Source organism: Tachypleus tridentatus, chromosome 9, assembly GCF_004210375.1.
Source record: "Tachypleus tridentatus isolate NWPU-2018 chromosome 9, ASM421037v1, whole genome shotgun sequence".
In the NCBI taxonomy this organism is placed as follows: domain Eukaryota; kingdom Metazoa; phylum Arthropoda; class Merostomata; order Xiphosura; family Limulidae; genus Tachypleus; species Tachypleus tridentatus.
In genome coordinates, this window is record NC_134833.1 from 65,787,851 (window position 1) to 65,801,267 (window position 13,417).

Here is a 13,417-nt window from a genome sequence, read left to right on the forward strand (position 1 = left end):
CGATACTATGCTGTGTTTAATGGAGGGTAAATTATAGCTCTTATTTAATACCACGTTTTATCACGCATAAAACAATTATTTCTTTCTATTTGTTTGTTTTTTGTGTTGCACAACATTTCACACAAAAAATAACAAATATGATTCAAATACCCAAAGTTAATCTTTGTATTGTACATTAAAACATATATGATCGACTTTATATCTCTATGGCAATGATTAGCTGTATATCACCATGGCAATGATTAGCTGTATATCACCATGGCAATGAACATGATGTAGTTTTGGCCTCAATGTCAAAACTTATCAATAGTTTCCGTGTTACATTTATGAACTATAAGCCTAATATTCAGGCTTAGGTTTATTTTAGCTGTAGATATATTATTAAAACTTGTTGGCTATTAACTACAAAGAATGAAGAGCTCAGCTTTTAATGATAGTATTCTAGATACCAGAGACTTCTGAAAAGTTCTTTAAACTTATTGCTAGTTAAATTAACCAACTCTTATTTTTTATTCAGTGGAGTCACGTCAGATGAATCATCTAAAATTGTTAGTGCAACAAACATGTTGTTTCTCTCTTTTAATACAGAGTTACACAATGGGCCATCTTCGTTCTGTTCACGACGGTGTCAAACCACAGATTTTAGCATTGTAACTCAGTAAACATACTCTACAGAACAACAGTGAGTGTAATTACTGAAATAACCTCAATTGGAACAAACTGTTAAAATAAAATGCATTTTGTATATTCAGTATTATAATAAACTAATCCTATCATTACTCATCTGATACTAGTTGTAGTCTCAGCTTATAAGTTATTTGGCTACCTTTAATTAATTCACTTTTCAATGTCTCAGACTTATCTTATAGTAATGCTATTCTTCTATTCAAATAATTATTGTTTTGAGCTAAAGAAATGGATGTTCCTAAATACTTGACTCAAGAAAATCATAAGATTTTACGACAAGTTCAAAAGTTTACTGTGTAATTTTATGATTTGTCTTTTAATAAACGTAAATAAATTAAATAATGTGAAACCTAAGTGTATAATGTAAAGACTTCTGACTCTCTGTCCTCAATTATATAAATGATATATAATCAAGCATACTAGGTGTTTACTATCCTGCTAGTTAATGTATGTGTTTTCATAATGTTTCTTTATTTTCAGTATACATTCTTAACATAGAAAGTCAGCAAGAAACTCACTTTTGCCTTCTTACAAAACTGGTCAGTCAGCTAGGATATGACGTATACTTTTTCGTGGTAAATATTGTTGCAACGTGAACTTACTTATATAAATCAACAATAAAAGTCTCACACCTGTCAGTGGGATGATACCTATACTCCTATACCAAATAATATGATGATTAATTATTATATTACAACGCCCTCACATATTACTATTTGAGCACTTTAGTCATTATGCCAAGGGTACACCAATTTCATATAATATTAATGTTTTATTTATGTTAGGTTTTATTTCTTTGGTTCTTTCTGCTTCCAAGTCTTTTATTTGGTTTTATTTGTTTCGAATTTCGCGCAAAACTGCAAGAGGGCTATCTGTGCTAACCGTACCTAATTTAACAGCAATTAAAGTACAGGAAAGACAACTCTAGAGCTACTCCTATACCAAATAATAGTAGGATTAACTGTCACATTACAACGCCTCACAGATTACTATTTGAACACTCTAGTCACTATGCCATGGGTACACCATTTTCATATAATGTTATGTATTCTTATTCTATAACAATACTATTTTCTTAACACAATAATAGAATATTTCAAAATAAGAATTAAAAGAACCATAAAATAACCTTTGTACAGAATCCGTAGGTTTGACTTCACTCTATCGACAGAAGGTCCAGGAACAACTAGAGACAGAATTATTTACAGTTCTTGTTGCTTAGAAAAACAAACAACGGGAAATGTTAAGAAATCTTAGCCTATTTTTACTTTGCTTTTATTTTTATTTTTAAACGATATTTATTTATTGGCGATATATAAAGTTTTAAATAGTTATTTGTGAGATAATAAAATTATTTCAGTCCAACTTTTCGTCTCCATCAATGAAACATATTGAGGCACAAGATTCAAATTGAAAATACATCCAATCAGAATATTGTTTATGACGACACTAACTTTATCTATTTTATAGTTTAATTAACTTAATATAAATATAATGGCGCTCTTAATGTTTTATTTGTGTTAGGTTTTATTTCTTTGGTTCTTTCTGCTTCCAACTGTTTTATTTGGTTTTATTTGTTTTAAATTTTGCGCAAAGATGCAAAATGGCTATCTGTGCTAATAGTCCCTAATTTAACGGCAATTAAACTACAGGAAGAACAACTCTAGAGCTACTCCTATACCAAATAATAGTAGGATTAAATGTAACATTACAACGCCCTCACAGATTACTATTTTAGCACTCTAGTGATTATGCTTCTTTCGTTTGAGTTTTCTCTAGGTCAAAGACTTTAACATATCTCTAAATTAGTTTTTATATTGTTTTTTTAATCACATGTTCACTTACCTATCACCTTTTTTCATGTTCCTTGTATCTGTTTGTTATTTTCCTACCTATTTTACCCGTATACAAACTTTTGAACTCTCAGCATTACGTTTAAAATATTTTTCGTTATTGTACAATTCTGGTAGAAAACTTTTAATTCCGGTTCCTGGTCAGAATTTTAATTTCACAATTAGTTTGTGTTTTTAAACTTACTTTATATTTTAACCTAATTAATTTTCTGATCACTTCTCTTGTTGTTAAAATGTCTCTAGCTATTAGTTTTTCTTATTTATTGTTATTGTTTTTTATTCACACATTTTGTGATTGTTCTGATTTTAATTTTTTTTGTTATTTATCATCCTCCTAGTCCCTACCAACACATAATCCCAACGGTATTAATATTCCAATTGTTACATTTTATTGTTTGCAGGAAACCAGTATATGTAAGTTCAGTCGCGAATCTTTTCTATGGTAAATTTTCAGAGTTAATGTTTCCTAATTCCTTTCTTTCATATCAAGAAAGTTTAAACAGTTATATTCTTTCTTCTCTTCATGTTATAAGTTTTATATCTTTGATCTGTTTGTTTCTTTAGAATTAAACACAAAGGTACACGATGCTCTGTTCACCATGGGTATCGAAACCTGTTTTTTTAGCGATGTGAGTCCGCAGACAAACTGCTGTGTCACTAGTGGGCATTATATCTTTGTGTTGTTTGTTAATGTGTTAGAAAAAACCTATCATTTCTTATTTTACGGCAAAGACACATAAGCCAGTGTTAATAATATACTTGGTATGTCCTATTTCCGAAGTCGGGCATGGTCAGGTGGTTATAGCGCTTGACTGTGAGGGTTACGGGTTCGAATCCAAGTTTCACCAAATATGCTCACCCTTTTAGCCGTGAAAGTGTTATAATATGACGGTTAGTCCCACTATTCGTTGGTGAACTAGTTGGTGGTGACTGGTTGTCTTCCCTCCAGCGCAGATAGTCCACGTGTAGCGAAAAATTCAACACAAACCAAACCTGTTTCTGATAGTCGTTTCTTATTTTATATAGAAATTACATAGGAAAACTTCTGAAGAATATGTCGGAAGGAAAACCTGTTATCACCAGCATCCACTTCTCTTAACGGTGTCTTTAAATTGAAAGAAAGTAACATTTATTCTTGTTGAAGTGAGAAACGAATAAATTAAGAGACTGAAAATTCGCTGTAATATTTATTAAAGAATTGGAACTAACACGTACCAGCTACAATTAATATTCTTTATAAAACAACAGATACCTTTTTTTCGGTAAACCTATTATAATATTTGAAATATTAAATATTTCTCATAAGAAATACGACTTGAGTTGGTTCTTTCTTTCTCCAGGGCTCATCCAGTAATTTTACACATAAAAACATCTCTAAAGCAGACAGTGGTAAATAATGTGTTGTACGTTTCACTTGGTCCCTACTTATATACAATTCTTCTATGGTTTTTTCACTGTGATTAATTGAAGAACATAGAAAAGTGGATTTTCTCAGCTCATCACGTGTAACACATTACTCTTCCACGTAACCTGTGGCACACAAATACGTCACACCTTTAACAACAGAGATGTTGTTTCGTTTTCATTTTAAAATTACTCCTAACGGTATAAATGATTACTATTAAAATTACTCCTAGCGATACAAATAATTATTTTTCTTTCTTTATTAATCAGGTTTTATATGATTGTGTTGTTGTGATCGGATAATGTTAACCTATCGTATGTAATTCTAATACCACAAAAGATCAGGTGCGTTTGTTCCAGGTTTTATTTCAAGCAACATTTTCACGATCTCTTTAAACGATTCATTCGGCACTAAACACAAGCAAAAGGATAACACACAGAGTAGAAAGATATTAGGCCAAGTTAAATAGGTTTAATTTAGTGAGTTCTATTTTACGTGGAGCTGGTGTAATATAAACAGATGGAACCACTTGTACCAGTGTCTACAAGTCATTTTGTATAACGTCTATTGACTGGGTGAGACAAGTAATGACTTGAGAAATGTTCGTTCACTACATTGTCAAAAAGCACAGTGGCTGTTTCCTAGGTACTTAAGTTACATAAAGACCTAATATGGTTTCCTGCATTCGTCTACGATACAGGATAGAATTCCTGCACAAGAGACCGTGTACAACACGTTGTTTTCTTGTTTCCTAGTTTTCAGTGACATTTTGACGCTTCGTTCAAGTGGGGGTGAAAACGAAATCGTCTTAAACAGACTTTATTGGCTAAATGTGAGGGTGTACGGTTAACTTCCTTTCACGAGTATGATGGACCAATCCGGAACGCGGTAGTTGTTTAAATTTCAGTCAATATCTTTTACATTAGGGCTTATGTGGACTCAACTAAATATAAACTTGTATAGCGGGTTGGATCTATGGGCGTCGCTGAACTACCATTAGTGCGAGGCTAGAACTAGAAATTTGGTCATTTCAAGTGGAGTGTCTGTAGGTTTAGGGTTAGGTTAACCTTCAAGCTAGGCGTGAAGCACACATCCTCTGACTTGGCATCACCATCACTACAGAACACTTCCGTTTGGTAGGTCTGTTTATGTGGATTCGTTTCATAAATACTGCTTAGTTAGAGAATATAATGTGTAACAGTTAATTGTTAAATATATCTGATGCGTTATAAGTTGTCATTTATTAACGTTAAACGAGTGGACTTTTCGTAATCTTTTTCTGTTTATCGTATTTAAGGATACTTAAAAATGTTCTGTTATTGAGTGTTAACATATATATATATAGATGTGTGTGTAAAGAAACTTCAACTCACAATTTTAACAGCTAAAATTTCATTTTCTTAAACGTGGATTTTTATAAATCGCATATCGAAGAACTTAATAAATAACATGTAATTATTTTACAAATTAATTACTTTAGGAAAACCTAATGAGGCTTAGTTAGTTAGTTAGTTAGTTTTGGAATTTCGCACAAAGCTACTCGAGGGCTATCTGTGCTAGCCGTCCCTAATTTAGCAGTGTAAGACTAGAGGGAAGGCAGCTAGTCATCACCACCCACCGCCAACTCTTGGGCTACTCTTTTACCAACGAATAGTAGGATTGACCGTTACATTATAACGCCCCAACGGCTGGGAGGGCGGGCATGTTTGGCGCGATGCGGGCGCGAACCCGCGACCTTCGGATTACGAGTCGCACGCCTTACGCGCTAGGCCATGCCAGGCCCTAAGAGGCTTACTTAATCGTCTAAATAATAGCGTAAGTTCGATATATATATATATATATATATATATAGACAATGACATTTCAAACAGTATATTATTAAAGTAATAAAAGTCTTTTCTGTTTGTTTAATTAGCAAAATTTTTCAAATCAGCAACTGTCCCTTTGTGTTGTTCTTTGAACACGATGACCGAATAAATGGACGTATTTCAATAACCAGTACAAACAAAACTGTTACTTCAGTTCGATAAATATATTACAAAACTAAAATCTGATTTGTAATTAGTTGAACACTGACATGTTTTTCTGGATATTAATAATTACTGTTATCATTTAAAGACACGTCAAATGTAACTAAAATATATTATAATTATGGTGCTTTAAAAGTGAAAAATAAAAAATCCGTGGAAAGTTGCTTTTCTTCATTTAGCACTTAACTGACAGTTGTTTATTTGCTTCGTTGTCTGTTGTTTGTGTTAGTCTCCTGGTATGTCTCCAGACTTACAACGCTAGAATTCTGGGTTTTCATTCCCCGAAGTCGACACAGCAGATAGTCTTACGTGGCCTTACTATAAAACAAACAAATCCTTATGTTGTATTTTTGTCCAAAGTAACCATTTAAGACAATTTCTTATTAATAACTAACTAAACATACGTTCAAGAACCTGTTTAACCTAATCCGATATATTGCGTCATGTCAGTCACAATTTAAATCACGCCAATCACTTGAACAAGAAGAAGGAAAATAGGTTTATTTTTACTACTTGCGAACCTATACATTGGTGCGATTAACCCTCTTTATCAAAGGTACTAATAGATAGAGAGCTTTGTTTGTGTGTTTAGGGAACTAGAATAAGAAAGTGAATTGTGACATCTAATAAGTAAGGCATCACTGAGATTAAAGTAAGGGTTAGAGCAATCAGGGCCGTAACTAACAATGAAAATACTGCCGTAGTAATCTTGGTTCTAGAAGTTACGGCTTGAAATTGAAGTTTGACTTCTGTAGAGCATTGGCTGTGACTTCGGTAACGGGACCATCTTAATGGAAAATCCTGATTTTAGTTATTACATTATGGAAAGCCAAAGTATTATACTTTCTTATAGTAATGAGATTCTTGATTTGTGGAGATGATATTGCTCTACAATAAGGATTCATTCTAACAATGGATCGGAAGGTTCCAAGTCTGCCTCTCGTTGCCGCAAAATACCAGTCTGGACTTTGTGGTCGGGAGTGCGTTTTAAGAGTGACGGTCAGATCCCAATTTTCGATTAGAAAAACCCAGAAGTTTGGAGTGAGCGTTGTTGACTAGTTTATATCCACTCTGATCTATCAGATCAAAATCAGGAATGGTAAGCGCAGACAATCTTTAGGTAGCTTTGCACGAACACCTAAACCAAGTAATTATAAATAAATATAAAAAAATAATTATTTTAAGTTGTAAATTTTTATTTTGCTTCAACCTTAAACGAAGCCTAATAAACGTCTCTTATCTTTACAAGAACTCTTGAGAAGTAATTTAGTATTAACTTCTAAGCCTTCTTTCAATCTTCCTTATAATAAAATATTAGAATTCTCAAGTCACACGGAAAGATTCTAAAAAAATGAATTTATTTATAGTATTTTCAACATGAATCTAACGTGACACGTGCACTAAACAGCCCTGTCATGTAACAAGTTTAGGCATAGCCATTCCTAATTTAGAACTTCTACCAGAGGGATAGCAACAATCACCACCACCCGCCGTAATGCGGTTATTTTTAACCTAATAGCAAGATCGAATATCACTCTAATAACGCACCCACTGCGGGTCGTATTCATCGGCACATAATCGGTTCCAATCTTGAACCTGTTATACGCAGCCCGAAACATTACCCATTAGACCAGCCTGGTACGACATTTTTTTAATTACTAAAGTAAAAACTTTCTTGTTGTTTTTCGTATCGATGTTTATCAGTCAGTCATCTAGGGCATCGAAAGAATTAAAAATAATAATTCCGCGTAAGCAAAACCAAAGCAAGTTTTTGAAGAAGTGAAAAAAAAACACAATAATTCGAACTCAGAATTTTGTTTAAAACATACTGAAGAAAAATACATATTTTAATGTCCATTCTACCACGTTTTTTATTCTTATGAGAAATAACAGAAATTACATGTCAACATTAGAAGTGTCTTCTTTCAAGCCTGGTCGACTCATATGCGATGGCGTTTCCAATAAGAATATCCTATGTTTTCTCAACCGCCCCCCGTTAGTACAGCGATAAGTCTACGGACTTACAACGCTAAAATGAAGGGTTCGATTCCCCTCGGTGGGCTCAGCAGATAGCCCGATGTGGCTTTGCTATAATAAAACACACAAACACGTTTTCTCAACCATAGAAGCCCTCTACTTGTCGAGTGAAACATTAAAATATATTCTAAACTCAGATATATAACATACGAATATATATTTATTGTTTGTTAGTTTTGAACTTTGAATTTTCCAGATTTCTAATGTTATGAAATTAAATGGCTATATTTTAATATTTCTACTTTAGATTTTAGTTTTCACATGTTATTTTGAAACGATTTTGTTTGGAATTTCGCACAAAGCGACTCGAGGGCTATCTGTGCTAGCCGTCCCTAATTTAGTAGTGTAAGACTAGAGGGAAGGCAGCTAGTCATCACCACCCACCGCCAACTCTTGGGCTACTCTTTTACCAACAAACAGTGGGGATTCACCGTCACATTATAACGCCTCCACAGCTGAAAGGGCGAGCGTGTTTATTGTGACGGTTTGTTTGTTTTTTGAAATTCGCACAAAGCTACTCAAGGGCTATCTGTGCTAGCCGTCTCTAATTTAGTAGTGTAAGACTAGAGGGAAGGCAGCTAGTCATCACCATCCACCGCCAACTCTTGGGCTACTCTTTTACCAACAAACAGTGGGGATTGACCGTCACATTATAACGCCTCCACAGCTGAAAGGGCAAGCATGTTTATTGTGACGGAGATTCGAACCTGCGACCCTCGTATTAGGAGTCGAGTGCCTTAATCACCTGACCATACCGGCCCTTTTTCTTTGAAATTAAGCAAAAAGCCATACAATAGGCTATCTGTGCTCTGCCCAACACGGGTATCGAAATCCAATTTCTAGCGTTGTGAGTTTGCAGACATTCCTCTGAGCACTGAGAAGGGAGTATAGATATATTTTCTTCACGAGTTAGATTAGCAGTTGTTCGGCTATTGAATTTCAATTAACAAATATTTTCCTATTGTATTTTGTTGAGTTTTTATGGTATGTATATTATTAGGTTACAATATTCAAAAATGGATCAACATAGTAGTTCATGTTAAGTTACTTCCACTGAGCTCGTGGAACGTTTGTAGTAATTAATTAATTAATTAAAGATTTGTAGTAATTAATTAATGTAAACCTCAAGTTTGTAGTTTCATCTCTGACATGTTACTGATTTTTTTCTGTCTTGTTTTTAGGAATCTACGACAGTAACCAGTATGTCTGACGACGAAAGATACAGGTATGATGTGATATAAAGATATTAAAACTTACAAAGTGAAAAATCGGAATAAAACATTCTCATTATTGTGTTCTTTGTTTAAATTACTTTGTCAATGTAAGAATAGCCATAAGTCTACGAATTTACAACGCTATAATCAGGAGTTCAATTCTCCCGATATGGGTTTGCTACAAGAAAAAACACACCCAAACGAATATATTCATGTATATATATATATATATATACCTGCACCGTAGTCTCGTAAGCAGACAGAAAAGAAAAACAACAACAAACATTTAATTGTTGGTTCTACTCAGAAATTTGTTCGATTGTTTTAATATGTATTAATATTTTTGTGTGTGAAAGTTTATTTTTTTCCCATAAAACCGTGAGACAATTGAAACGTATCGTTTTTGGTACAAAAGCCACGTTTACAGTTTTAATGCTAAAAGTTCAAACGCGAGAAACGCTTCGTTGCCAAAAATACTGGGTCGCGAGCTGAGATAGAGTTACTCAGCGCATTGGATGTCAGTAGGTTCTTCCTGCCTGTGACGAGAATGTGTTAGTTAAAAAAAACAAAAACGTCACGTGCTCGTAGTAATGTTTACTTTTTTTAAGCCATGTGTGGACTCTGTGAAAAACCTAATTTTACTCGGCTGTGCAATAAATGGCGCAAGAAAAATACAGTACATTAAAACTAATAGCAATTATTTTAACTTTTTTCAATATTAGTAACGCAGGCCTGCTAATTTAAACTTGATAAAAGTTGATTTGGTTTTGATAATGGATTTTCCATAATTCAGTTACGTGAATATCGAAATAATATTACTACTTCTTTCTAACTTCCCAGTGACTCAGCGGTATGTCTGAGTGTTCACATTTTCCCTATTAAATGCTAAAAAGTTTTTTTTATTTTCCCTTTTCTTATTTTCATCTTTCGAAGCTCTACTCAAATAAGTGGTTGAGTCTAAAAACGCAAAATGCATATTTTTTCTTTATGTTCATTGGCGTTAAGATTTTGCCAGCAGTGTATAAACAGTAGAAAAAACTTGAAATGTTCAATATAGTTTGTTTTTTCAAAAATTTATTATTTTTAAAGTAAGAAAAATTTAATGAAAATTAATAATACAGAAAGATTGTGAATTTAAAAGATTTCTTTATAATTTGTATGGCAAATGCTTTTCAACTAAAATAGGAGTTAACTTTTAAAAACGATTGCAAGTTTCAGTAGTAAATTCCATAAGTGAAAAGCATCATAACAGAAAACTACATCTTAAGTTCCAAACGCCCTTTAGCTCCAGAAATCTTTTTTTTTCCAACTAAAATATAGTTGCACACCTGATCTTTAAATTCGATCTATCGGCTTGTTTTCTTTCGATTTGATTTTACATCCTTAAAACACACATTTACATCCAAACATCTTCGCAGTTCATCTGTTTTAACATTTTTCTCATACTTATTCAGAGCCACTATTCAAACTTCAAATTAAAATTAACTTGGTTGTCAGTTTACTCGTCTGTTTTGCCTCATGAGATACAATACGCTACGACTGTCATCATTAACCACAAAAACATCTTTAAAAAGTTAAGTTATACAGAGTGTCACACTTGTAATTAACGATTTTGTACATTTCTATTCGTAGTGAGGGCCCTTTCTGAGAACACATGATGGACAGTTTGCATCCACTGAAATTCGAAGATCCACCAACCTGACTACCTTTCGACATTGGTAGTTAAGTGTTGCTTCAGTTGAATAATTTCTCAGTTGTGATAACATACGATTTGGTTTTTAGGCTCTGTAAGTGAGTAGCCCCTTCGTAGTCATTAGTAACTGGAGTCAACTAAACATTTCATTGGATTTGTTCCCTGTCCGATATCGTTTATATATTGCTCACAAAACCATTGTACGGATCCATGGTATATAGTGAGGTTAGAGTATATTGAATGTTAATCTCCTTTCATGGAAATTTTAACTTTAAAACTCTGGAGCATAACTTTATAGAAGCCCCCTTACTGGGGTATCTTACTGCTCCAAGATTCTTTTATAATCAGTCATCTATATTTTGTTACTAAGTCTCCAGACAATATTCTTTTGTTTACACAGAAGAACTTATACAGACTCAGTGACTTTGATCTGTTGTAAATCTTTGTTTAAGGAACTAAAACATAAGGACAATGAGCTTCTTTGGACTTCTAATATTACACTGTCTCTGTCTTCCACTTCTATGCTGGTGAATCCATCAAGAGGAATGAAATCCCTGAAATCTTAGACACAAAGATAAAAGTTCATTGAAATCACCTAAAACAATTAGGTGAACATTATAACTTTTATTCAGTGTTCTGATCAAATTTCTACCAACACATTTGTGTTTATCAACAATAAATAGTTTTAAACTTATTGATGTCCTATAGATTTGGTAATTTTCATTAACGTAGAAGGACAGGCTGGGTTGAATGAGTTCCTGAGATGTGGCAGTAGTTATAGGTAACCGTGTCCCATCCTTGCCCATGCCACTTCACACACATTGGAGATCGCTGTTATTGATAGTGTAAAAAAATGGCAGAGCACAGTGTCATCTGATAGTGTACCACACTGGAAAATAGAGAAGGCTGAATAGCTTGTCTTCACAGTGTCATCTGATAGTGTACCACACTGGAAAATAGAGAAGGCTGAATAGCTTGTCTTCACAGTGTCATCTGATAGTGTACCACACTGGAAAATAGAGAAGGCTGAATAGCTTGTCTTCACAGTGTCATCTGATAGTGTACCACACTGGAAAATAGAGAAGGCTGAATAGCTTGTCTTCACAGTGTCATCTGATAGTGTACCACACTGGAAAATAGAGAAGGCTGAATAGCTTGTCTTCACAGTGTCATCTGATAGTGTACCACACTGGAAAATAGAGAAGGCTGAATAGCTTGTCTTCACAGTGTCATCTGATAGTGTACCACACTGGAAAATAGAGAAGGCTGAATAGCTTGTCTTCACAGTGTCATCTGATAGTGTACCACACTGGAAAATAGAGAAGGCTGAATAGCTTGTCTTCACAGTGTCATCTGATAGTGTACCACACTGGAAAATAGAGAAGGCTGAATAGCTTGTCTTCACAGTGTCATCTGATAGTGTACCACACTGGAAAATAGAGAAGGCTGAATAGCTTGTCTTCACAGTGTCATCTGATAGTGTACCACACTGGAAAATAGAGAAGGCTGAATAGCTTGTCTTCACAGTGTCATCTGATAGTGTACCACACTGGAAAATAGAGAAGGCTGAATAGCTTGTCTTCACAGTGTCATATGATAGTGTACCACACTGGAAACTAGAGAAGGCTAAATAACTTGTCTTCACAGTGTCATCTGATAGTGTACCACACTGGAAACTAGAGAAGGCTAAATAACGTGTCTTCACTTCTCACTTGGAACTTTATTCTTCATTATTTTGTACTACAGATTGTTAATTCTTTACTTTTATACCCCAACTTTGATTAAATTCTAACTGCCTTGTGCCCCATCAGGCTCAAAACAGGGCTCTAAATATCGTTGAAAAGTACTTCTGCTATTTACAAATTGGTTATATTCTCTAAGACTAGAATCCTTGCCCAAGTCGAAGAAAGAAAGATATTCTTGAATTATTCCATAAGTCGTTAGATAATATGCGATAATGTGACCAATGTAAATAAGAAATATGCATCTCATCTTCTTTCAGTCTTACTCCCAGTGATCAGGTAGTGGTTGATCTTTCTGGGAATAACCAATACCATTGAGTAGTTCTTGTTTCTCCAGTTGTTCTTCTGAAGTATTGGCCAGTAACTATATTCCACTTCGTTTTTAGTACAATAGAAGGAAGGCTATAATAGATCATTCACTGAAGTGTAACTTCCATTAGATATAAGCTGACCTGGCCATACGTTCATTAGATCAAATGATATCTATACTTACTACAAGGTCTCACCTGTCTCAATTTCTTTTCTACTCTCTCTTTTTAACAAAATTTCCCAGAAGGAGTACTTTTTATGTTAGAGCACAGGGTTACTGTCATTCGTTTTGGAAGCTCAGAAAGGATGCTAAAAGTCTGTCTAGTTATTTGTCTAATGTCTAAACACCTCTCTATGTTTTATATTTTTGGTAAGACTTTTAAGAATATTTGCCACCATCCCTAATTTTGAACTAATGACCAGTTAAAATCACCCTTATCACCCACT

The 13,417-nt window shown here is 34.0% G+C and overlaps 1 protein-coding gene across 2 annotated transcripts in view; it reads left to right on the top strand.

Annotated features, from left to right (window-relative positions):
• The first annotated feature begins 4,331 nt into the window (after nucleotides 1-4,331).
• The window catches only part of LOC143225342 (uncharacterized), a 38,456-nt gene continuing 29,370 nt past the window's right edge, over nucleotides 4,332-13,417 (top strand). The window contains exons 1-2 of one of the 2 annotated variants that reach the window (XM_076454561.1): nucleotides 4,332-5,081; nucleotides 9,194-9,237. In XM_076454561.1, the coding sequence (XP_076310676.1) occupies nucleotides 9,215-9,237 (23 nt within the window). In that variant the 5' untranslated portion in view covers nucleotides 4,332-5,081; nucleotides 9,194-9,214. The remainder of the gene's footprint in view (nucleotides 5,082-9,193; nucleotides 9,238-13,417) is intronic. The other variant, XM_076454562.1, reaches the window with a different exon arrangement.